Below are 24,773 nucleotides of genomic sequence, written 5' to 3'. Positions count from 1 at the left end.
TAAGTGTTTACATGCTGATTCAGTGGTGTGATGCTAGGCCCATTACACTACAATTCAGTGTTCACAGTCCATGTCATCTCTGTTTCTATAGATGCATTTTTGGGGTGTCCATTTAAAATAAAGTTCCCTATAAAATCCAACAGTAAAAGCCTGTTAAAAAACATAAAATACATTTCACATATTTGTTAATAAAATACTTAAATAGACATAGCTTTGATTTTATTTGTCACCATTATTGCAGGGTTTACATTATAAAAAAATAAATCAACTTTCACTTGAAGGTAAACATTGTTAGTGATAAGTTTAGATTTAGTAAGAATGTTTGGATAATGTGTTGTCCATGACTTCATTTAGACTTAATGCTATTCTTTTAATAGACTTTTGGTCTATTAATAACAATGAATAACAAGTTTACGGCAAACACCCAGCCATGAGTTAAGAGCACATAAACATAAACCTCACCCAGCAATATTCAAGAAGCTGTTAATGGTGATTTTCCGCACTGCTTTCATAAAGAGTCACCTAATCAAAGTGTTTTGAAGCTTGTGATGAGGCAGTGCCATTGCACCACTAAATCCATGTAAATCCTGTGTACCAAGGAAACATTGCACATACATCGTGTGTGTACAACCAGGAACTGCAAGTTGAAGGAATCCTCCCTTCCCTCCTTTTCTGTTGTGTTTTGGTCTCCCTTGACCTCTGATCTAGTTTGCTGCCAGTGGACACTACCAGCCACAAGAGTGGCACTACTCTCACGTCCACAATGCCATCCTGGGCCCTTTTGGAGAGCTGATGACTGAAGATGACCTCATCCGTATTGAGAAGCAAATTGAGAACTTGCAGGTTATGCACAAAGTCACAGAGGTGGAGAAGGAGCTGGAAGAGCTGGAGCGAGAGCTTCAGCAGCTCCTTCCTGTGTCTGCTGCCCTCAACCAGGAGCACTTCTCAGTGAATCCTAAGCAAGTCCATGGGCAGGCAGAGGATTTACCTGCCTGGTGCAGCAAGATATCCACCCTGCTCAAGAGCATGGCTATCCTCCTTGCCACCCTCGGAGGCAAAGAAATAGACATATTGGATATGATATCCCCTGGCTATTCCTCAGCAGAAACAAAAAGCATGAAGACTGGACAGACAACCCCAGCAGGGCCTGTTACATCGGGAGTTATGGGGCGATCTCAGTCCTTCTCCACCAGGGAGGAAGTGGAGAAAGAGATCAAGCAATGTGGTGTCTCGGTTAAGAACCTCAAAGCCAACTATGAAATCCAGACTCAGTCTCAGTTTGCTGATGACAAAGCAAACAGGGTATACATGCGCAAGAGATCTCTCCCTGTACTAAGTGAATCTAGCTACCACCCTGAACCTATTCAGGAAGATGAGTACCAATTCTACCCGGCAGCCCTCCAGTCTTCTGCCAATGAAATCTTGACTCCAGTGCAAGAGTCCCCCTTACCTCTGGTGGAGGAACCTCAGATTACGCCATCTCATGCACACCTTACGCACACATCTGAAATAATCCCTCAGCCAGATGAATTCAGCCAGGTACTATCTGCAGACCCCATTTTAAATCATGAGCAGCTCACCAGGAGCTTGGAAGTGCAGACAGACCTAAGTTATGTCCAGGAATGCATTGAGATGAGGAAGGAGAGGATTGTGTTTTTGTTCCTGGAGCACTGGCGTAAGTATACCCTCTCAGAGTCTTACAGGCCGAAGTACATTGGTAGACGAGGAAGTCATCTGGGAGTGGGACTTGAAGAATTTAACCAATTCAGTGCGGAGATGGAAGGAGACATGCAGAGTCAGGATGACATGCTCCTCCTCTTCATGAAGTCAAAACAGGTGGTGGGGAATCTGATTGGCCACTGGAGAAATATCATGAGTCAGGTGCCGACTCGTCAGATCCGGCGCCTCAGCCGCGCCCAGATGATCTACTGGCCGGAGCACTTCCTGCCTCACATTAACGGGGCCCCCGTCAGCTATGAGAGCTTGACCTTGGACCTCTTCATGCTGGGCTATTTTCAGCTCCTTGAGATGAACATTTCTAGAAGTGAGCGCAAGTTCCGGCACTTGTTGTGCTATGAAATGTTTGACCGTCTTGGCAGTCATAAATGGGAAGTTATTCGCCAGTTCCATCGGGAGGTCATGGAGGAAATTGAACGAGGAAAGAGGGACTGGGCGGACGGGTTTGAAGACATTAAGCTGAAGTACTTTGGAGACTCAGTTGATGGAGGTGGAATGATGACAGCCTCCCTATTCTCAATGTCTCCTGACTTACCTATAAAACCAATCCCTGAGCCTCCATCAGCACTACCTGCAGATCGTGAACCACTTCCCCCTCCTTCACATCCTCCACTCCCTCCACCACCCACACACCCTGCACCTCCTCCACCTCAACCAGAACCTCCCGTGTCACCACCTCAGGACCCTGCGCAGGAAAGTGTTGAGCGCATTGAACAGAGCAGCACTTTGAAGGACAGCTTGCCAGAAAATGCTCTGGTTAACCCTAAGACCACTGATCCGATGGAAGAGCCACTGAAGCCTTTGCAGTCCACCAGGGAAAGTGCAATGCAGGATGTTGCTACAAAAGACACACTGCAGCATTCTGCAGAGGAAAGTGTACAAAACTCAACAGGACAGGTCATAACACCACCCGACTCAGCACAGAGTGCTGTCCAGACACAGGTGGAAGTCAGTTCAGTCCCAGTTACAGTGAAGGTCACCAAAGAGACATGTGTGCATAAACCTGCACCCAGGGAAGAACCTAACGAGGACTCTATCAAACTGATATATGAGCTAAAAGAGTTCAGTAACGAAGAGATCATCAGGTACATTGACCGCAGCTTTGCCTTCTGGAAGGAAAAGGAAGCAGAGCTTTTTGATATCTGACCACCATTGGTGGATGGTTAACAAATACCGTATGGGAAAGGGTCACCAAAACATGTTGCTTATGACTGGATTAAGCAGACATTGAGGGGGAAGGTAAACTTATGCAGGGGAAGGTAAACTTAATCTTGGTGTTATTTTTTTGGACCAAAGGTGGTGAGTACTGAGATGTGATCAGTAAACCAAGTGTATCTGGTATGTTCTCAGATAGATGACTGTCAGATCACCTCAGTAAATGCACACTAGTGGATGACTCGTAAATGAGATAGAATTGGAATGTTCCCATGAACATTGCAACAGGCCGCTAGGCCTTCGGTTTGGTATTTCCATGTTGTGATGGAATTGTATATATTATATGAAGTTATGTCTATTATTATAGGCACTGGATTGGGAAATAACAAAACAAAACCTCTCAATCCCCCAAAAAACTGGTCCGGGGTATAACAAAAAATATATATATACACTTTCACTTAGTCATGTTTCTATTCATTATGCAAATATAAAATATCTTGAAAGTGGATATTGGACATTTCTGTGTCAGATTAAGGAGATATTTCTTGAAGGGTAATGTATACATCTTGTGAGAATCTATTAATGTATTATAATAGTTAATTGTTTCACTTAAAGAATAAGGTCATTTGAGGTATTCTTGTCTGATGTATATTTTCCCTGGACACAACACAGTCTTTCTGTATTGTGTACATTGAAGCTGAAATCTTAAAAACGTTGCACTATGTAAATGTATATATGAATCGTACATGACTATAACAGTATCCCTGATAGTCGTGCATTTCATCATTTTACGACTGAAATATGACAAACAGACATTATTTGCTACTTGCATGACCTCAGTATTAGGTTCTACTGTTTTAGGTTATCTAGTGACTAACACGTTCTGTGATCTTATCAAAATAGAATATTTTGCTTTGAGACTAGTTTACGGAGATGTAATGATTTAAGTGGAGAGTGTCATGTGCAAGTCAGTATGCCTTTGTAATTGTTATTTTTCAACAACAAATCCAATTAGAATTTTACACCATCAGAACGTTAACTGACTTGTTGCTGAGTGTTCCATATAGCAGGGGTTCTCAAACCTCTTGTGGCCAGGGGAGAACATTTTCCAAGGACCCCCCTACAATCGTAACACCCATTCAGCATACCCTTTTTGCTCTTAAATGGACACAATATTCTTGTTTTATTGGTGCAAATGGTCCTCATCTGTAGATTATTATATATGTTTTCACTTTTTAATGATACAGCACCATTTTATAATTTTTGGCAAATTATTTCGCGGACCCCCTGGCTATGGTTCGTGGGCCCCTAGGGGTGCGGGGACCCCACTTTGAGAACCACTGCCATATAGTTCATAAGTAGTATTTATATACTTTTTTTTATCATAACATAACACAATATATGATTTATTAGTCATGCTTTTTTTGTTTATCATCAAATTTTTCATCTCAAAGTGTGTTTCTGGAAGTTTTTATGCATTTCTTAAATTATCTGTTCAACAATAAAGGTGTGGGACATTCTTTACGCAGGTCGATGGTAACATCTCCACAATTAACAGATGTGGTAACTGTTGTAGTAATCTATAGTAAAAAGTCTGACTTTTGCAAATACTTGGGTTTGTTAAGAATAAATGTTTACTTCCACAAAATTATATCCTCATCACTTTTAAATTACATCATCTTAATGAACGTTTCTACCGTAATCCACCACCACAACACATTTTCTCATAGTGTCTCTCACTAACATCCAGAATACACCAAATAACCCTCTTAGTGTGGCCAGCTGTCATGCTAGTGCTGGCTTACTGGAGCTATAAGAAGGTTGCTCTAACTCCTGATCTACTTTTGGCTTATCATTCAGATGTGGGTGGCAGATTGTGCTATACATAGACGTCAGCACAGGTTAGAGTCAACACTTAAATATATTGGTCATTCCAGAAACCAATACTTGACCAAACCACTCAAACGTAAATAGTGGGTATTCATTTTGAGGGAAATGTTACTTTCTTCAAAAGAAAAATGCTATTCTTGTTTACGGACACAGTGCAATTATAGTAGTGACAGTGAACTAACAAATGATAGATAGCATAAAATATATGTATTTTTTGAGTAGCAAGTCAGCTTATGCTTTATTTTCAATAGAATATACTGAATATGGCCTGCACAAAGTTGTCTAACAGATCGATAAACAACTGTGTATAAACAATATAACAACAATAGATATCATTTCTTTGTATCACTATTATAAAATATGTCTTAGACTCACTTTCCTGGTGACTGTTTGTATATATTTTGCCACTTTGATTTAATTTCATCCAACTCTATAATTCCCAGGGGATTCATTAAAAATGCAATGTGTAAATAACAGTACCTGTATACTATTGACTAGTGAAATGGTTTTCTGGGTGGAATCGGGAAGGGGGTAATGTATCTGCAGTGAAGCAAAGATAAGACATCCAAGATGGCTCCCCTCTCTCTTTTGGACCCACCTCTGATTACAACCTTAGAGAGAGGAGAGGATCCAGTTACAGGTGTGTGTGTGTGTGTGTCCTGTCTGGGATGGCCTGACACTGTGTTTAAGGAGTAGTTTTTATACATGGATGATGTACTAAATCATACAACATTCCATCTGTAGTCCAAGTCTGGACAGATAGTTACAGTGCCCTCCAAAAGTATTGGAACAGTGAGGCGAATTCCTTTATTTTTGCTGTAGACTGAAAACATTTGGGCTTGACATCAAATAATGAACGTGAGACCAGAGATCAACGTTTCAGCTTTTATTTCCAGGTATTTACATCAGGATCTGATGCACAACTAAGAAAATATCACATTTTGTTTGAATCCACCCATTTGTCATGTGAGCAAAAGTATTGGAACAGATATACTTAAAACATATTTAAGTGAATAAGACTTAATATTTAGTTGCAAATCCTTTGCTTTCAATAACTGCAGCAAGTCTGTGACCCATTGACGTCACCAAACTTTTGCATTCTTCCTTTTTGATGCTTTCCCAGGCTTTCACTGCAGCCTCTTTCAGTTGTTGTTTGTTTTGTGGGGTTCCTCCCTTCAGTCTCCTCTTAAGCAGGTAAAATGCATGCTCTATAGGGTTTAAGTCTGGAGATTGACTTGGCCAGTCTAATACCTTCCATTTCTTGCCCCTGATGAACTCCTTTGTTGTTTTGGCAGTGTGTTTTGGGTCGTTATCTTGCTGCATGATGAAGGCTCTGCCAATCAGTTTGGTTGCATCTTTCCTTAAATTGGCAGACAAAATGTTTCTGTAGACTTCCGAGTTCATTTTGCTGCTGCCATCATGTGTTACATCCTCAATGAAGATTAATGAGCCCGTCCTAGAAGAAGCCATGCAAGCCCAAGCCATGACATTACCTCCACCGTGTTTCACAGATGAGCTTGTGTGTTTGGGATCATGAGCAGTTCCTTTCTTTCTCCAAACTTTAGCCTTTCCATCACTTTGGTAAAAGTTAATCTTTGTCTCATCAGTCCATAAAACTTTGTCCCAGAATTTTTGAGGTTCATCTCTGTACTTTTTGGCAAATTCCAGCCTGGCCTTCCTATTCTTCTTGCTAATGAGTGGTTTGCATCTTCTGGTGTAGCCCTTGTACTTTTGTTCATGAAGTCTTCTGCGAACAGTAGATAGTGATACCTTCACTCCTGCCATCTGGAGGTTGTTGCTGATCTCACTAACAGTTGTTTTAGGGTCTTTCTTTACAGCTCTCACAATGTTTCTGTCATCAACTGCTGATGTTTTCCTTGGTCTACCTGTTCGACGTCTGTTACTTAGTACACCAGTAGTTTTCTTCTTCTTCAGGACATTCCAAATGGTTGTACTGGCTATGGCCAATGTTTCTGCAATGGCTCTGATTGATTTTCCATCTTCTCTAAGACTCACAATTGCTTGTTTTTCACCCAAAGACAGCGCTCCGGTTTTCATGTTGTTCTCACCTCTGAATACAGTCTGCATAGACAAAACCTATCTTACCCAATCTGAACCTGAGTGTAGACATTCAGTGGTATTTATTGATTGAATAATGTATGTAATAGGACACACCTGGGCAACAAAACACACCTGTCAGTCATATGTTCCAATACTTTTGCTCACGTGACAAATGGGTGGGTTCGAACAAAAAGGTGATATTTTCTAATTTGTGCATCAGATCCTGATGTAAATACCTGGAAATAAAAGCTGAAACGTTGATCTCTGGTTTCACATTCATCGTTTGATGTCAAGCCCAAATGTTTTCAGTCTACAGCAAAAATAAAGGAATTGGCCTCACTGTTCCAATACTTTTGGAGGGCACTGTATGTTTCTCTCATTCATTTATCTGTGTGAATGTGAATGTCATATGTGAAACTATATGACTGGTGTGACGAATAGATCATTGAGAATGCTGGGCTAAAAAGTAGATGAAGATATTGATTGATTATTTGACTGTGTGCCTCAATTATTATTACCTGAGTTAAATGTCTGGAACCTAGCGGATGGTAAGGTGCTATGTGTGACAATGTACTGTTGACGGTGTTGAACATTTAGCCATGATATTGGGATCATATTAAATGGGCTGGTGACTGATGTATTGGTACCTGTCTCTTTCACCCCCTGCAGGTTGATGAGGAGGCGGCCCGACTGGCATCCATGCCTGCATGGCGGAGGGACATCATGAAGAAGAAACTTGATGATGAGAAGTAAGTGAGAGGCAGTGCCAGCCATCCCATCCTCAGCCTCTCACTGTCTCTGTTCCTCACTTCATCTTCTTATTGGCTGTCTCATTTCACCTCATGCTGTTGTGCTTTATTTTTTCTCCCCTTGGCCATGACTACTGTTCTTATGTTTGTGTTCTAATCTGAGCTGAATGTTTATATTTACAGCTACCTTCTTTCTCAACATATATATTTTTTTCCTTTTTGGAATGCAGTAAATGAACCTGATGTATGACTTATTCCCATCTGCTTTGTGTAGAATATCATGTATTAATCCACAATTATCTAAATTTCTTTCTGCGCTTACCTTCTCCGGGTCGGGCAGGGAACAAAAGAGGTGAGAAACATGTTATATTTTGTATTTATATATTTTTTTAACTTTGTAAAGTGAATACACTATCAAAACACTGTTTATTCTTTTTACTGAAAGGCATTAAATGTTTCGCGATTTTGAATTACATTATGTTAATTTGGGAACAAGGTTTCCATTCTTTTGGTCAGCCATTTTAGGCTTCTTATAACATCAACTCATTGAAGCTACCTTGTTTAAGGTGGTCCTGTTAATTAAATATTCAATACTGATAAGGAAAGCCATGTGTTCAGTTACCTTTAAATACAAATTGAATGATTCTTGTTTTCTTGTGCCTCTTTCATATTTGTGCATTCAGAAAAGAACATGAGCAAGCGAAAATGGCCAAGGAATCTGAGGAGAAGACAGAGCTTGAGCGAATACGGACCCTGGGTTATGACGAGACCAAGTTGGCACCGTGGCAACGACAGATCATCCTAAAGAAAGGGGACATAGCAAAACAGTAGAACACCCTCTCAAGCTTGTAAACCCCTCCATACTCCCTACCATCATTTCCCAAGCCCTGCGCCTTCATCAATCATCCCTCCCCCATGCTAGTGGGGGGAATGCATAGGCCTCTCCATTCCAACCATAGCTAATCAGGACCATGCTACGGTTGCCACTACTATGCATGCTTTGCAGCTTGGCCAGCCTGACAGAGCTGGACCCCCATGATGGTCTTCTGGACACACTATTTATAGGATATTGTTAGTTGTGTCTGATTCAAAGGACTACATTAACATGTTGAATAGATGCTCCCCTTTTTTCTTTGCTAAAATCATACTTATCCAAACTGTATGAATATCCTTAGTGTTTAATCATATCAAGGTACACTATTAGCTTTACCTACTTGATGTTATTTTACATGGTCATAGGTTATTACATTTCTACACATTACCACATATTAGCACAATTTTGTATACCAGGTGGATAGTTGGAACAGAACAAGAATTTTAGTTTTTAACTACCATTGTCTAGAGATAAAATAAATGTTTCATGGTTCCTTATCATCTGTCACACACACACACTAATAAATTGTGAACTGAAAGGAGTTCTAGTTTATGTTTGTTTGGAAAGTGTCATGGTAAACAGGCTTACTAGGCAAAATCTGCTGCAGGTGTTGTATTGTTATTTTATAATGTAGAAAGTTGCAACCGGGACACTGCCATAGAGATTTCTATCTATGGTCTCAACATAAAAGCTATTTCTTATTTAGCTTGTGTAGCACTGTCTGAATGATCTCTAGTCTAAACTGCCAGAAATTGTATGTTTTGAAAGGTCTAAACACATCCAGAAATAATTTATGGGGCTCCTTTTTATAGTCATTCTCTGAAAATGTCAAACGTCTCTTGTAACTATGAAATAGTTGAGGTTCATTTGACTTCTATCAAACTTTGTCTCATTTTGAATTAATCAAATTGAGCAAATAGCCCATTTATATTTTTCAATTAATTTCTTTAGATGTTAAGTTATTTTGACCATTGTGAATGTTGTGCGTTTTGTGTCTTATGGATATCAAATGTATTGTTCCGAAAGTAAAGTCCAATACTCTCAAGGGAATTTATGACTTCCTAATATGCCAAGGAGAGACGATATGTTTTAAATCGACAATAGAATTCAGCGAGAAGAACGGAATTTATTGGATGTGTGAACAATTAAATCATAAAAGAACACATGGCACAATGAGTATTGCAAAAAAAACAGAAAATAAATCAATGACTCTGTGTCTATTCTGGTTCGTCCCGTTAACTCAGGGTGTAAATCTTTGATGTGCAGATCCCATTCCTGGTTGAGTGCTTTCTGTCTGAGAGTACTGACATTCTGAATACTCTGTGGATCATGCAGCGGTGTGGTATAGACTCTTAGAGAGCTACTAGGTGTGCAGACAGTTTTTCCAGTCCAAAACTAATACCAGCCTAATTGTTGTGGGAACAAACTTTCAGAAACATCGCATGTCATATTTGGGATATTTTAGAACTGATCATAGACACATTTAAGGTCTGTAGAGAATAGATTGTGCACTGTAATGTTGTGTCTAGGTTGTTGGACCTTGGGACGTGTAAAACACATGGTCCTTTCCGAGTAATTATTTGGAAATATTTTAATTCACTTCATTGGATGCCATATTGATGTTTAAATTAAAAAGCTATGTTGATGTCATTGCCATTAGAAGATTTTCTATACATAAACTGTACATAGTAACCCTCAATACTTGTCCATTGTTCCAATATTAGCCTACATGATAATACAGTTATGAGCCTTGCTTACATAGAACGTCGGTTCATTAATGTCCAATATTTTCAGACTGTCAAATGGAATTAAATAAAACTTTAATCACAGTGTGTGTTTAGAAAACATTTGTAAAGACATATACAGTACATGCAATTTAAATTAAGTGCTTATCAAATTAATCAAATGTTGTGCCAGCTCTGGTCCTGCTCATCAGTTGTAATGTGTTAAAGCAAACACTAGAGGGGGCAGGTGCTTATGTAATACTAGTAAATTGAATCAACCTGCCTTTAACCTATTTGAAACACACTGATTTAGAGTTTAGACTATAGCTAATTAGTAGGGTTAGTAAATATGATTATTTCCAAAATTCACAGGTTTAAAAGTTTGTGTCTAAAAGTTGTAGCATTATTGTTTGGTACTAGTAGGCGTGTAATTAATCAGATTTCCAAGGCGAACTGGAAATATCGTGTTAGGTGACTCAATAGTTGTTTACAGGCTAGTTGTTAATGGACAAAATGGAGTTAGCCATAAGACAAAAATGATTGGCACACCTGTAATGACGTAGAAACATTGTGAGCACAGATTGAAGGGCCACATTACACTTGCAAACTGAAGAGGAAGTCAAGTGAAAAGGAGCATATTGAAACCTGTCTTAGGTTATAGTTTCTCTGAAACCTTGCTGAACATTTTTTAAAGACTTGCTTTAAGATTATTAAGGACCCAATCCCCCCCCAAAAAATTACCGGATTGGATATTTCTTCTTTTGACAGGTAAGCACAACTGGGATAAGATGCATTTTTCTTTAAAAGGGTGGCATTTCAGTCGTGAACCGTGGGATTGCGCCTAAGACATTTTTAGGTCGACTTTTTTGGCGAAGAAAATAACGCTTGTTACGCAACGTTTGTTGTCGAGTGTCAAACTAGTTTTGTTGTTAATAAAGCGATTGGTGTTTCAGGGAGTGAACAAATACATTCTTCGTATAAAACAAAGTCATGATAAGTATGTATACAGTAGTAGCCCTAGGCTAAGAATGATAGACAACGTTTGTTAAAGTCAGAAAGGTTTCGATACATTACAGAATTTTGGGATTCGTTTGAAATCAACGTTAGTATGAGTGTGGTCATATTTACGATGAGCGCTCATCCGCTTTTGTAAAGTCGACTGCAGCGTCTGGTAGAGTATGTGTAAGTGGTGAGTCACGGGTTGATTGCAATGCTATTTCTTTGGGAATGGATGAACACGACCGGCTCTGATTTGAGAATGGAATCACGAGTTTCAGTATAGGCTACTAGGCTGTCTTTGCACCACCGTTTAGATTTTGTCCCACACAGGAGTAAAGGCATTCTGCTACATTGCTAAGAATTTCATGAATCTAAAACTGTTTCTTTCATTGTTTTGACAGGGTTTCCAAGGGGTTGACTAATGGTGAATATTCTCCGATGCAAAAAGATACAAGCAGAAATCAATAGCACCACAACACAGCTCGAGGAGCATACACATTTTCAATAGGCCGTCTGACAGCTATATGGGTGAAGAGGCCCCACTTATTATGGAGTGCCGCTCCACCTCTGACCATGAAATAGATGTACAATCCGATGTGTCTATCAACCACTACATCCAATCAGATGATTCACCCAGTTCCCCAGCCCATCTCTCAGTAGCTCATCTGTCATTGGAGGGTGGGAGTGAACTGCCTAAGGTGGTGCTGAGTACCAAAAGTCCAGCTGCGCTAAAGCTAGGTACACAGCAGCTCATCCCTAAGGGCCTTGCTGTGGCAAGCCGGCCTAAGAACCGCCATCACACAACAGTAGTCACCTTTCCTGTAGGACTTGAAACATCTAGCCCACCCACACGGAGTCGTCACTCAGTTTTGGGGCCTGAAGTGTCCTGGGATGACTATGACAGTGAGGGGGACGAGTTCTCTCGGTGGAGGACCCGGAGGAACAAGTCCTACAAAGCGGCAGTGACCTGTTTAGACATAGATGCCATGACCGGAGGTCCTGGGAGTGCCGCCACACTCCATCCCATGAAAGACAATAGGACCCCCAGCTCCAAAACATTTTTTTCTCCTGGAAGAAAGGTATGTGTGCATTCTCAAGCAGTTTAGCAGTCATGAGTCAACAGTGCCAAAATTGTGATGTTGATTCAGATTATATGATGTCTTATTTCCAGGACTGCTTCCTATTTTACACCATTGCTAGTGCCTTTGATTAGGGAAGTACTACAGTAACATTAAAGGCTCATACACTGTCATAACAAATATTTACATAATGGTAAAAACAGGCAGTAATATGGTAGTAACAGAAATTGAGAGAACACAAGAGTAGAGACAAAAAGACACAGATGGGCAAGCTGGAAGGTTAGTGTCTTTCTGTCAGTAGAGGCCCTCACATTTTTGGCTGATTAACTCAAGCTGTGTCCCTACCTCCCCTCTCAGAAAACCCTGGGTAGGAAGAGGAACCAGAAACATGGGGGATCCTTCAAAGATGGTATGTCAAGGACCATACAGAATTCAACACATACACTTCAATATTTGAGAAATGGAACAAGTCAATCAGAGATGGAGAGGATTACCTCATCCTGGTGTATGATTTTCCTGCACAGTCAGTCAGTCATTCCGACTGGCATTAGTCTAACAACAGCTGGCTACAATAAGATACTTTTATTGATATGTCCATACAGTATAAGGATAGTATTGTATGGTTAGAATTGTTTGAGGATATCAATGCCTTTAGTTCATGTTCTGCCAAAATCCACTCAGGGAAGCTTAAGATAATGCAATATGAATCCGTTTTAGACCATTGCAGTTGGCATGCTTAATATCAAAAGTCATATATTGCCTCTTAGTTACTAAGTGCCATAGCTATTGATTATCCTATCAGTTTAATACTTTTGATTAGATTGATTTGCAGGCAAGGACTATTCTTGTAAAGACATTTGGTAATGACATAATTGGCTGTTAGATCCACGGCTTTACCAGGAAATCAAAGAGCGAGGATTACACTCCACCAATCAGAACGCAGAAGAAGAGATGGTGGATGACTTTGTGATGCTGGAGCCGCCTGTGGACCAGGGCATCGTGGTGAAGAGCTACAGGCCTGCCCAGGTCACATGGAGCCAGCTACCTCAGGTCAGGGCAGCAGAGGGGGCTCCCAGGGCATTAGGGAAGGAATATCTGTTTTCTGAATGACAAAGTCTGACAAAAGCATGTATTCATTCCAAACCTTTTTGGTGTTCTAACATCAATGCATTTTTATTTTTGTATTTTTTGGACTTCTCAGATTAAAGACACAGGCATTCTTCAGATGATCTCAGCTGAAGAACGGAAGCGGCAAGAGGTATTTGTGTTGTGAACAAAAGAGAGAGAGAAAAGGGAGGGCGGGGGAATACCAGTGGAGTTAAGTGCTTTTTATTGAACACTATATATGAGCTTTGACTCCAGGACTCTTTAGTAGCAGTCAAACTGTAGCCTAATTCTTGTCAATATCAAGGTTTACCCTGTACTGAGCCACACCCTCTCTTTGTTAGCCTTCTCAGTCGGTTTACTCCTGTCTAGCCCTTTTGTGTCAATAACACCTGGCTCAACATGTCATAGTCCAGTTTTTTTACTCCAGTTTATTATCCACTCTACCTCCAACGTCCATAAACACTCAATAGGACAAATGTCTAATTTATTAACATCAGTGAAAAGAGCAAAACAAACCTGATACTGAGCCTTCTGCTATCATTGCTGTGCGACAGGCCATCTTTGAGATCATCACGTCGGAGTACTCGTACCTACACAGTCTCAGTATCCTGGTGCGCCACTTCAAGAACAGTGATGCACTGAGGCGCACACTAACCACCACAGAGCACCACCATCTCTTCTCCAACATTGCAGTCATCCACAATGTCAGCAAAGGGTAAGGGCTCTGACTTCTGAGGGAGACAGCTTTATGTTAGTGGTATGTCAGAATGATCAGTATAAACTATATACATCATGGAGTTTCTGTTGGATTCAACAACAGAAACTCATATTCTGGCATCAGAATATGTACCTATTAAAAACATCCTAGCACCTATTTATACCTCAGACCACAACATTGTGATGGTATAACTAGCATATAAGTGTGTGTATATATAATTATATGGCTAACAAGTACTACGGAAAAACTATCCCAATTTTTTTTTTGATTTGGGTTTGTTTGAGATCACTACTTGTCAACAAAGACCAATTCCTTTAATCCCCTTTAGACAAAATAATAATGGCCATGCAAGTGGCAACCCCCCAAATTCTCACGAGGATTGGTCTACAGAAGTGCTTGCAAATGGGTTTCAGTGGGTGTAGATATTCTCTTTAGCATTTCTGTAGGATTCTATGAAGCCCCGGAACATGTTGAAACCTGTCTGCCAAACAGGTTTTACCACTTCGTAAGTTTAAGGAGCATTCATCAAGCTTAGAGAAGTAACTGAAAGGTATATATATGTAAAGCGTGATGTATGTAGAATATGTAGATTATTGCCAGGATTTGAAATGGTCATATTAATAACAGCAATTGCACAGATCACACATGTCTTTATGCTTATAAGATTTCTGGTGTGTGGGATTGTGTGTGTTTGTGTGTATGTCACTTTGGGTTGGGCTATAGCCATGGCATGGGTGTCAGTTTACTATGCTTTCTTAGAAGGGAAACAGGTAGTTGGTAGTGTTGGAAAATCCTTTGTGTTGATTTGAAATGATGGCTATCTTTGAGAGATTTTATGAAGATTCATATCTAATACAAAGTAAAAAGTACATAACAAGATCATAACCACTTCTTTGTATCAGTATGTTACTTTTATTAAATGCCTTTACAGCATGGAAGAGAACAAATTGCAACAGAAATATGTAACCTTTTTGTCTGTCTCTGGAAGTTGAGGTAACAAACAACAATTGCCCAATGTATTAGCTTTCATAAAAATCCCAGGATTATGGTACTTCTGTGTTGTATGGCCTTAGGTAATGCTGTTATTTATTGTCTTATTCAGGTACCCCAGCCATGGGAGTAGAACATGTATTTATGTTCTCCCTTTTCTTGTCTACAGGTTTTTTGAGGACCTTGAGAAGCGTCACTATGCCAACCCAGTGATCCAGGACATCAGCGACATTGTGCAGAACCATTCCACCCACCACTTTGAGCCGTACATTGTATACTGCTCCAACGAAACCTTCCAACAGAGGACGCTACAGAAGTTGTTGTGAGTGTGGGGGAAGGGGGGGCACCTCCAAAGATCAGATAATTTAGGAACACTTGTATTTACTTGTACTTAACATTCAGTGATGTGAGCTATGAGCATGATGTGTGTGTCTGCGTGTGAACACCAGGGCTAGTAACACTGCTTTCAAGGAGGTTCTGAAGCAGATTGAAGGGAACAGTGAATGTGGAGGCTTGCCTATGATCTCCTTCCTCATTCTGCCAATGCAGAGAGTAACACGGCTACCATTATTACTTGATGTAAGTAAATCAATTCTGACATTCCTACACCCTGTGTTTTTGTTCACTCTTCTTGGTATATTCTGAGGATTTCAGCATGTATGCATGGGCTAAAAGTTTTTTAGACCGTATTCTTACAATGGGACGGCATGCACTGTGCATCCTCATCAGACCCTTATGCCCTCTAATGGCCATGCTCTGCTACAGCCCTGCATTTTGATATCCAAAGGTATTGGAAAAAACGTATATGTTATATTTATAGGTCCTCCCTCTCCCAGTCTCATCCCTCTCTCTCTCTTTCTCTCTGCTTCCTTCCTAGACCATCTGTCAGAAGACCCCAGACAAAACCGCAGAGTACTTTGCTGCAGTGTGGGCCCTGAAAGCCATTAGCAAGGTTGGGATTTTTTTCTTGAGCTTACCTTCTGCAACGCATGAACTCAAGTCCATTTAAAGACTCTGTCCATCTGGCAGTCTAGGCTGAGTCCAAAGAAAATGTTTACCTTTTAGTCAGACAAACTAAACGCATATTAATTATTTTCATCTCATGCCAATCTGAAATGTATGCAAGAGACACCCGCCCCAACAGCCTGAGTTCTTAGCCCTAACCGAAATGGATCTGTAAGTGTATTTTTCTGTGTCACCAATAAGTGTTTTATGCATATGGAATTGTTTTGCGCAATCCCATCAGTTGGTGAGTAGTTGCAATGACGGAGCCCGGAGAATGGAAAGGACAGAGCAGATGTACACTATCCAAAAGCACATGGATTTCGGCAAGATCAAGGTATGTTGGCCAGTACAGGTTTACTCAGTAGACGACTCATGCAGTGAGATATGTTGTCTTAACATTCCCTCTTTGGCCATGTTCTGCCCCCAGCCCTTCCCTCTAGTGTCGTCATCCCGATGGCTGCAGAAGCGTGGGGAGTTGGCAGTCTGCACAGAGGAGCTCAGCATCTTCTGGAAGACCTTCAGTCATAAAAGCTATTACCTGTTTCTCTTTAACGATGTCCTCATCGTCACCAGGAAGAAGAGGTGAGCACCTGAGTTTGATCTAATGGCAACTGTTGCCTAACTCTTGATTTATCTTTGTTTTGAAGGAGGGTGGGGGGGAATAAGTAAAAAATAAATAAAGGCCTTGCAAATCATTCCTCAGTGGATGCTCTAGCTAGCATGTATAGGTATCACATGCTAATGGGAAAACACATTTCTGAAGAGGATTAGGAGGATTTGTCTTCTGATCCACTCTGATGGTCATTTTGCGCACTTATTCACTTATCCATTGAGATGTTGCCTGTGTCCTTCAATGTAAGCCAATAGAGATGGAGGTCATGACCACAAAGGGGGTTGAGTAAGGCCAGCTGGTGGATGACAGGGAACTTGAGAAGGGAGGACTGGGAGGACAGGGGGAGGGGTGAAGGAGGGAGACTGGGAGTGGTGCTTGGCATGCTTGGGATTCCTTTATCCCCCCTCGCAGCATGCCTGCTCAGCTCACTCAGTCACTACATTCACTGTGCCGAACTGGAGAGTGAGACTGAGGGGGAGCGTGCCTGCTTAGCGTGTCAACGGTGAGAGGAAGCAATAACCCACTATGCTGGTTTCACTTACCAAGCGGGGACCTTGCTCACATGACCCTTTTCAGGTCACATACTTATGACAGTTGGCTTTGATAGCATGTGGATATGCCTATAATAAATACATTAAAAAACAACAATTGTGTGTTAATTCACTTCTCTGTATGTTTTTGGTTCAATAAAAAAGTATTGAATATGTAAGTTTGTGTGTGTCTACCCAGTGAAGAGAGCTATGTGGTGATGGACTATGCCACTCTGGAGAACGTGGAAGTGAAGGATGAGGCAGAGGAACGGATGTCTCCGCCCAACAAGGGAGCCTCCAGCCTCGGACTGTCCCTTCGGCTGCAAATGACGAGGAACAGTGAGGGCAGACCAGAGCACATTGCTCTAGTTGCTGAATCCAGGTAACCAGTTTTTCTTTTTACATGTGGACATTGAATGTAGACCTAAAGGCATTTAAATTGTGAAAATGTGACCTACAGAGCACCATACTCAATAAATGCCTTAAATAATCTGTGTAATGGATATACTTCTCCATGGTTTTATTAAACCATCATCCCAGATGTTTGTGTTTTAGCCAATATATGCATGGAACATTCCATTCAGACCTGGGACAAAGACAGAGCATCTGGCTCCCTCTACTGACAAACGCCGTAAGAAACAACACTTTGTTTTGAGGGGTATATGTTGGTCTGATGGTTCATTTCTTATCAATTCAAGAGTGGACCGAGCACGCTGGGTCAGTGCTCTACGGGAGCTCAAGCTAACAGGGAACAGCACGAATAAAGACGGTAATATTGAAAGTTCCACTTCATTTTCTCACATTTTGGGATGTAAGGATTACCTTTTCATTTGATCACCAATGGTCGCCGTTTTGTTTTCAGACCTACCTCAATTTGAGGCCACCAAAGGATACATGCCTAAGCAGCCAGATGAGCTGGGATTACAGCAAGCTGAGGTGGTGATAGTCTTGGAGAGAGAGGAGGGTGAGGCTTCATTTTAAATAGGTTATGATGTGAATAATGTTTATTATTGCATGTGCTGATGATGCATCTCTGCCCCCTCACAGCTTAAGTAAACACTCTTGTAATTCTGTAGATTGGTGCCACGGGGAGAGGATGAGGGATGGAGTTAGAGGTTGGTTTCCTGCTGGCTGTGCCACAGAGATTACAAACCGTGCTGCAATGGAAAACAATGTTCAGAGGATGAAACGCCTACGAAAAGAAACCAATGTCTGAGAATCATTGACAGCGCAACAAGAAATTGGCAATTCCCATTTTAAATCAGTCATCTTTCTGATAAAATGTGTGCACAAAACATTGATAGTGTGATTGGTAATTGTGCAACAGTGTCCATGGTAGTGTTTCATAATTGTGCAGATGTATAAAATGTCAAAGATGTACATGACATAGCCAGTAATAAAGTATTTCATGTCACAAGCCAGTCCATATCCAAGCTTGAAACCATGTTGTAGATCCAGTGCTGGTAGTATACGACAATGACAAATGGTGAAATTAAGTATTGTAAAAATGTATTTCTTTTTCAGTGACCTATCCATTTGTAAATAAACATTTCCAAATTACACCAGTTCAATCTTCATAAGGAATGCTATGGATTAACTTGATCCAGAAAGAATAACATACAAAAGACCATTCTCTGTTGACTTTTATTTGAGCTTGCATTTTGTTAAAATGTTTGAATACATAAAAAGTTATTTAAAAATGTCAAACTGACCAGATATCAAATTACTTTTTTTTTTTTTTATAAACAATTTGGTGTAAAAACTCAGGACCGATTTAGAAAAACATCTGCCGTTTCCCCAAAACTTTTGTAGCTGTCACGTAAAAATAATGGAAAATAACAGGTCTGCATAGATTCTGCAGGCAATCGGTGGTAATCTGGTCAAATGCATGGTGCAAGCTTGTGACGATCGTCAAGTCAAATCTGTTTCTTATTGCTCAGATCTTTGATGTTTCTTCTTGTTGACAAAACTGCAAGAAAATAAAATCTAATTTAAAATCCAATTTAAATGTAATGAATGACCATCTGAAACTGAAGAGGTTTAGATTATACTGATTCAGTTAATTTTGGATTAACAAAAATCTGGAAGTGGTTAGCAAATTTGACAATCGATACGGTAAGAAAGCATTATCTCTAAAACCCAAGTTGAACTAACAAAGTGTCAAAACATACTGATATGCTAGAGTGAATACAAATTAAATAATCTTCAAATGGTATGTGCATGCATGTATCTGGACTCACCCGGACGATGGTAAGAGATGGTACATGCCGGTGGTGATGGTTCCTACTCAGCCCCACCCTGCTGGGCCTCGGGAGCGGACGTTTTCTCAGTGGATGGTTCGCCTCCTGTCTTTGCTTCCTTGCCCTCCTGGCCTGGCTTTCCACCAGCCTGGGGGCGTCTGCGGCGGTAGTTGAAGTTGCGACGGTAGCGACGCTGACGGGGCTCCTGGTTTGGGCCTCCCTCGCCGCCCTGGTTCTCCTTGTCCTCTTCACCGTCCCGCACCGGTCTGGGACGGGGTGGACCACCCCTGGCAGGTTGGGAGAACACGATCAAATACTACAGCTAGAGCAGCTGGAAATGAGACTGCATAACGTTGGCTTAAGCCTGTTCAGTGTGACCAATTCAAAGACAAACATTCAGTTGATATACATTTTAAGGAGCCCCATACATAAATGAATAGTGCAACTACCATTGTCATGCAATTTTAGCAAAGCAACAGCTGAGACCAGCACGTACTTGCAATGAAATCAGACAAAAAGTACACATGTAAATGGCATAACAATCTGTGGAAGCAGTTGCCGTTCAAAGTTAGGCTGCAATAAAGGGAGCGTAGTCAGTACAATTCTACATACTTAAGTCAGTAGGATACTTATATGCTAAAGCAATCTGAATTAAAAAAAAACAGGCTAACCAGGCCAAACTGTTAACATATGATTTTCATAAATCTTTTCCCCGCATTTCTCCCAATGTTGCAGCCTTGTGTCATTGAAGCCAACATGCAAACCGTGGTCTGAACCTTGGTCGGAAGCCTCTGTAGTAGTTCTGCCTCATTGGTTTATTGCCCTGGTCTGGACCTCCCTGGTTCTCATCGCCTTCGCCGCCCTAAAAGCAAACAAGGATTAGTCAAACAACAACTACATTGTAATGCTCATTTATGTTGAGTTCGCACCTTCTAGGAGATAGCATGTGCTCAATTTCAAAACGCTATCAGAATCGGTCACCGTCTGATAAGAGTTCATACTTTTTGAAGTTACAACAACTCCTCTTTAGGCTTCTGTCAATATAATATGGTTGGTGCAGGGCTGAAACTCAGCAGTCCCAATAGTTTACTATGGTACACTTTGATTTAATTTCTGTCCGTTCGTCATCTGCTGCTAGTCCGGGGGTAGGGTCGCGGGGGCAGCAACCTAAGCAGGGAGGCCCAGACTTCCCTCTCCCGGGCCACTTTCACCAGCTCTTCCTGGGGGACCCCGAGGCGTTCCGAGGCCAGCCGAGAGACGGTCTCTCCAGCGTGTCATGAGTGTTCCCCGGGGCCTCTTCCCAGTGGGACGTGCCCAGGACACCTCACCAGGGAGGCGTCCAGGAGGCTTACTCATCAGATTCCTGAGCCACCTCAGCTGACTCCTCTCAACGCGGAGGAGCAGCGGTTCTACTCTGAGGCCCTCCCGGATGACCTAGCTTCTCACCCTAACTCTAAGGGAGAGCCCGGACACCCTGCTGAGAAAACTCATTTTGGCCGCTTGTATTCGCAATCTCGTTCTTTCGGTCACTACCCAGTTTGTGAGGTCAGGGTAGAAATGTAAATCGACTGGTAAATAGAGAGCGTCGCCTTTCCTCGTCTAATTTTGATATCCTAAATCAAGTGTGTTTGTGTTGTGTGTGACGAGAAGTTTGAGAGTTGGGTATGACATCACTAGAACGGGGTCCGGTCAGCGGCCGGGGAGACCCCTTGTTGCCTGCTTCAGGAAGTGCCCTGTGACGGCGTACCTCAGTCATGTAAGGGGGGCCGGCGGCCATAGCGTCAACGTACAAAGTATGGTGGGTAGCGTCGTCTGCCAGGGTAGGAGGGCCTGCGCTGCTGGGGCTGCATCTCTCCCTCTGGGGCGCTCTCTGCCCCCTCGCGGCTGCTCTTGTCACGGCTGCCTGGTTCGCGCTCGCCCTCGCCGTCGCTCTGGTAGTTCTCCTGGTAGTCGCCACGGGGTGGGCCCCTCCTGCGGGGATACCGCCTGTAACGGTTCCTGTCAGCTGCGTACTTGCTTCCCTGGACAGGAACACCCCCTGGGCCAGTGACGTTGGCTGCCTCGGCTCCCTGGAAGGATTGGAGGACATTGCACAGGTCAATACAGGTCTACACATCAGCCCAATGTATGCTGTGGTAGACACAAGACAGTTCTGAAGATAATTGGGGTAGGCCTGATATTAGTGGGGGTTTTTTTTGCACAAACCTTTTCCCCTTCAACCACATCAAACTCCACAGTTTCTCCATCTCCAACACTGCGGAGGTATTTCCTTGGGTTGTTTTTCTTTATGGCAGTCTAAACAAGAAAAACAACCATACTGAAATATCTTCTGTAAATATAAAGCACATCTTTTTTACATGTTGCATAAAGATAAATTAAACTTCTGTTTATTCTTACCTGGTGTACAAAGACGTCCTCTTTTGTGTCATTCCTAAAAGTAAAAAAAAAAAAAAAAGAGGGAAAAGAACATACATACAGTTACTGAAGCTCAACTTGACACCAACTTTGTCTGGTCAGTGACACTGACCAGACAAAGTATCCAATGGTTGTGTAATCAAATCAAAGCCGTAATAGGATTGGGAATGTTCTTCACACATGGATCATATTAGTGTCTTTAGACAACTTGGGAGGGAGCCAACTTACCTGTTGATGAACCCATAACCATTCCTGACGTTGAACCACTTAACTGTACCCAAGACCTTAGTTGCTGAAAAAATAAAGATAAAAAGCACATAGGACAAAGTTCTCACACACACACAGGCTGGACAGGACTGGGGAGCCAGCTATATTTAAACCCTAGCTGTTAAGCTTTTTATAGATTCTGATGCTTAAGCCTTGGTGTTTGCTACCAGCTGCTCAAAAAGTATGGCATGGTCCGAATGCATATTTGGTCGCTGTAATGGTGGGGGTCTTGTGGGGCAATGCTGTATCAGAATTTACGTGAAAAATACCACCAGTGCGGTTGTGTATAGACAAAGGTGACGTATATTAGGCCCGTCCACACAAGGAAGTGACTGAAACTATTACACGTGGTGGAGTCGCGCCCTGAGATGCTAGCTAGCTAAAAGCAGCTTATAAGGCTAGTTCGACAGATAGCCGGAGTGCTACCCACCTAGCTGATTAACTATGGTCTACTCTAAACCATGTGGTTGGATTTGAGCCAGCATGGATGAACCGCACTCTTTCTGTTGGCATAAAATAATTGTAACACGTTCAATTGTTGGACGCTATTAGTTGGATTTTATCACACAAATTAAATCCGAGGTTGTTAAAATTGAAATCTCCTGGGCACAAAAGATTTCAGAAGAATCCGACTATTGCGGCGGACATTTTGGGTGCTCCTTCTTGGCTACTGTAGCAAACCAGCTAGCTAGATTAAAGATTGTCATGCCCAACCACTGAACTATTTTAGGCATCTTACATATTCCTTTGTCATAATTAGTAAACCCTTAATGACTCATGAAAACGCGATAAACTCGTTTGGTAAGAAACGGCATTCACACGGACGCCAAGTGTTTCCCAGTACGAACAAAGGGAAGCTAGCTAAATAGCATTCGTGTTAAGGCCTATGTCATGGCCAATTCACTACAAGTTGGGTCTGCCAGCCAGATCAGGGGCCAACGTGAACTCATCTCATACCGCCTAGGTAATTAACCTAACCTAGCCGTCTAGGAAAGAAACGATACAACTTGCCACGGTAATTAAGGTAAACTGATTTGAGTGTCATTGTTCTGGTTACTGTAGTTATATATCCATCTAGATGGCCATTATCAAGGGCAACATCTAATACAGTCGCGTGTAAGCTATCCTGGTTAGCTAACCAAGTCAACGTTTAGAGCCTCGCCGTATGAGACAAGTGCTGTAGTATTGTACCTGCTAGCTACCCAATCACCAAAATCACATGTGCAGCTAGACTACCTAGCACGGCCGATTTCTCTATTGGACATCCTACACCTTGTTTTTTACCTTTCAGTTGAACCACTACTATTAGACGTTCCACGTTAACTAAGGTACCATAGTGATTTGGTCGAAATAATTATTCGGCAGAAAAGAAAACCCGCGTCGTGGATTCAAACAGGCGGCGTGCAATAATTTCTTAGAACTTATGGACGTGGAACGTTGATGAACGCCAACAGTTTATGTAGCCTTTAGGCAGCCAAATAACTGACATTACCGACATTGCCATAAACATCATTTTGATATGATGGTTGGCTTACCGGCCAACAGTTTATGGATTAAAATGGTCTCTAGTTGCCTTTCACAATGTACAACATTCATGGCCAATCCATATAGCTCGTCTACCTGGCTTGTTCAGCCTTTGCCAAGTAAACGAGTTAGCTAACGGCTTGGAAACCCCTAGCGCTTGATACATTAGGTAGAGCTAACTGGTATGACTGTCTTTATCTACTTGCTAAAAAGGTTAAATAGTATACACACCTCTTTGCTAAATACCTACTACGTTAGCTAGCTAAACTTACCGATGACCTTCTTATCCCCCGCGGAAGCTGCGGCTGCCGGGCTGGATGGGCTCTCCGCATCGGCAGCAGGCTGCGGTGGTTGTTGTTGTGTCTCGGCCTCGCTGCTCATGGTTACTGGTTGGTAATGGCCTATGCCGGCGGTGGCTCTCTAGTGTGTTTCCCGGTGCTAGATGGTAACCTGGGCCGGCGGTGGTGGGGGCTGCTGCCTTCGGGCTCTCTCTGCTGTCCTCTTTCCGCTCCCGTTGCCGATCGAACTGGGAGGAATGAGAAACGGTGCCGGGGAATATTCTTCGCAAGGTTCCCTCCCACCTTCTTCTGTAATTGGTCCCATTCCTAAACGTAGTACATTTTCATTGTTTCCATTGGTCTATTTGGTTGTCAATTGTATGAAGAACAAATCCAAACTGAAAATGATTGGTACAACAGAGATGATGTACATATGTACCTCCTACAACAATGCTTCAAGTAAGGGCCAGACAGACGATCGTCCCATAGTTTTGTTCATGGTCATGGCCGTGGCAATTTACCGTTTTTGTCTGTACTCTTATTAATCAAATAGTATGATACAAGTTAAGCATTTAGAGCCACATCTTATATGGTATCTACCTTAAGTATAATTTCACCAGTGCCCTGTCAGTAGTTTGTCCCTGTGCCTCTTAGCCCGTCTTCATTTGATCAACCTTCACTTCAAGAGACCCGATGATGGGGTAGCCATCATGATGGGGTAGCCATCATCGGTCTTACTTATGTGTGATGCATTATTAGTCGTATCGTTATGTCATATTTGATTTCCTGTGTGGTGAGAACATACAACACTGTCGTCC

General features: G+C 41.9%; 3 protein-coding genes across 3 annotated transcripts in view; 2 read left to right on the top strand and 1 right to left on the bottom strand.

Annotated features, from left to right (window-relative positions):
• Positions 1–10,279, top strand: part of espn (espin) — a 35,070-nt gene extending 24,791 nt beyond the window's left edge. Inside the window, exons 13-15 of the mRNA XM_047041032.1 lie at positions 7,513–7,592; positions 7,933–7,944; positions 8,276–10,279. Coding sequence (XP_046896988.1) covers positions 7,513–7,592; positions 7,933–7,944; positions 8,276–8,423 — 240 coding nt within the window. The 3' untranslated portion in view covers positions 8,424–10,279. The remainder of the gene's footprint in view (positions 1–7,512; positions 7,593–7,932; positions 7,945–8,275) is intronic.
• Positions 10,280–10,749: 470 nt separating this feature from the next.
• On the top strand, positions 10,750–19,080 carry arhgef16 (Rho guanine nucleotide exchange factor (GEF) 16). Its single transcript, XM_047041053.1, has 15 exons — positions 10,750–10,958; positions 11,591–12,268; positions 12,626–12,677; positions 13,152–13,318; positions 13,470–13,526; positions 13,930–14,090; positions 15,253–15,405; positions 15,533–15,662; positions 15,961–16,035; positions 16,330–16,422; positions 16,516–16,670; positions 17,431–17,613; positions 17,930–18,000; positions 18,094–18,195; positions 18,308–19,080. Exons 2-15 carry the CDS (start codon positions 11,714–11,716, stop codon positions 18,445–18,447), a joined length of 2,094 nt encoding a protein of 697 aa, XP_046897009.1. The 5' UTR covers positions 10,750–10,958; positions 11,591–11,713; the 3' UTR covers positions 18,448–19,080.
• Positions 18,862–24,158, bottom strand: ybx1 (Y box binding protein 1). The gene is made up of 8 exons (XM_047041149.1): positions 23,950–24,158; positions 22,115–22,178; positions 21,869–21,902; positions 21,677–21,766; positions 21,262–21,540; positions 20,248–20,333; positions 19,472–19,758; positions 18,862–19,200 (listed from the first exon to the last, which is right to left on the bottom strand). Exons 1-7 carry the CDS (start codon positions 24,056–24,058, stop codon positions 19,515–19,517), a joined length of 906 nt encoding a protein of 301 aa, XP_046897105.1. The 5' UTR covers positions 24,059–24,158; the 3' UTR covers positions 18,862–19,200; positions 19,472–19,514.
• Between the last annotated feature and the right edge of the window lie 615 nt (positions 24,159–24,773).

This window comes from Hypomesus transpacificus, chromosome 18, assembly GCF_021917145.1.
Source record: "Hypomesus transpacificus isolate Combined female chromosome 18, fHypTra1, whole genome shotgun sequence".
NCBI classification, from domain to species: Eukaryota; Metazoa; Chordata; class Actinopteri; order Osmeriformes; family Osmeridae; genus Hypomesus; species Hypomesus transpacificus.
Note: the sequence above shows the minus strand (reverse complement) of the source record. Positions and strands in the feature narration are given on the sequence as shown.

What these genes read in the sequence shown, in the direction of transcription:
- arhgef16 (XM_047041053.1), top strand. Translation starts at nt 11,714, where the DNA reads ATGGGTGAAGAGGCCCCACTTATTATGGAGTGCCGCTCCACCTCTGAC. An exon ending in CCCTGAAAGCCATTAGCAAG is followed by an intron (nt 16,036 to 16,329) that starts GTTGGGATTTTT and finishes CAATCCCATCAG; the next exon opens with TTGGTGAGTAGTTGCAATGA. An exon ending in GCTCTAGTTGCTGAATCCAG is followed by an intron (nt 17,614 to 17,929) that starts GTAACCAGTTTT and finishes TATCAATTCAAG; the next exon opens with AGTGGACCGAGCACGCTGGG.
- ybx1 (XM_047041149.1), bottom strand. Translation starts at nt 24,058, where the DNA reads ATGAGCAGCGAGGCCGAGACACAACAACAACCACCGCAGCCTGCTGCC. An exon ending in GGGGGATAAGAAGGTCATCG is followed by an intron (nt 22,179 to 23,949) that starts GTAAGTTTAGCT and finishes TTATTTTTTCAG; the next exon opens with CAACTAAGGTCTTGGGTACA. An exon ending in ATGTGGTTGAAGGGGAAAAG is followed by an intron (nt 21,541 to 21,676) that starts GTTTGTGCAAAA and finishes CAATCCTTCCAG; the next exon opens with GGAGCCGAGGCAGCCAACGT.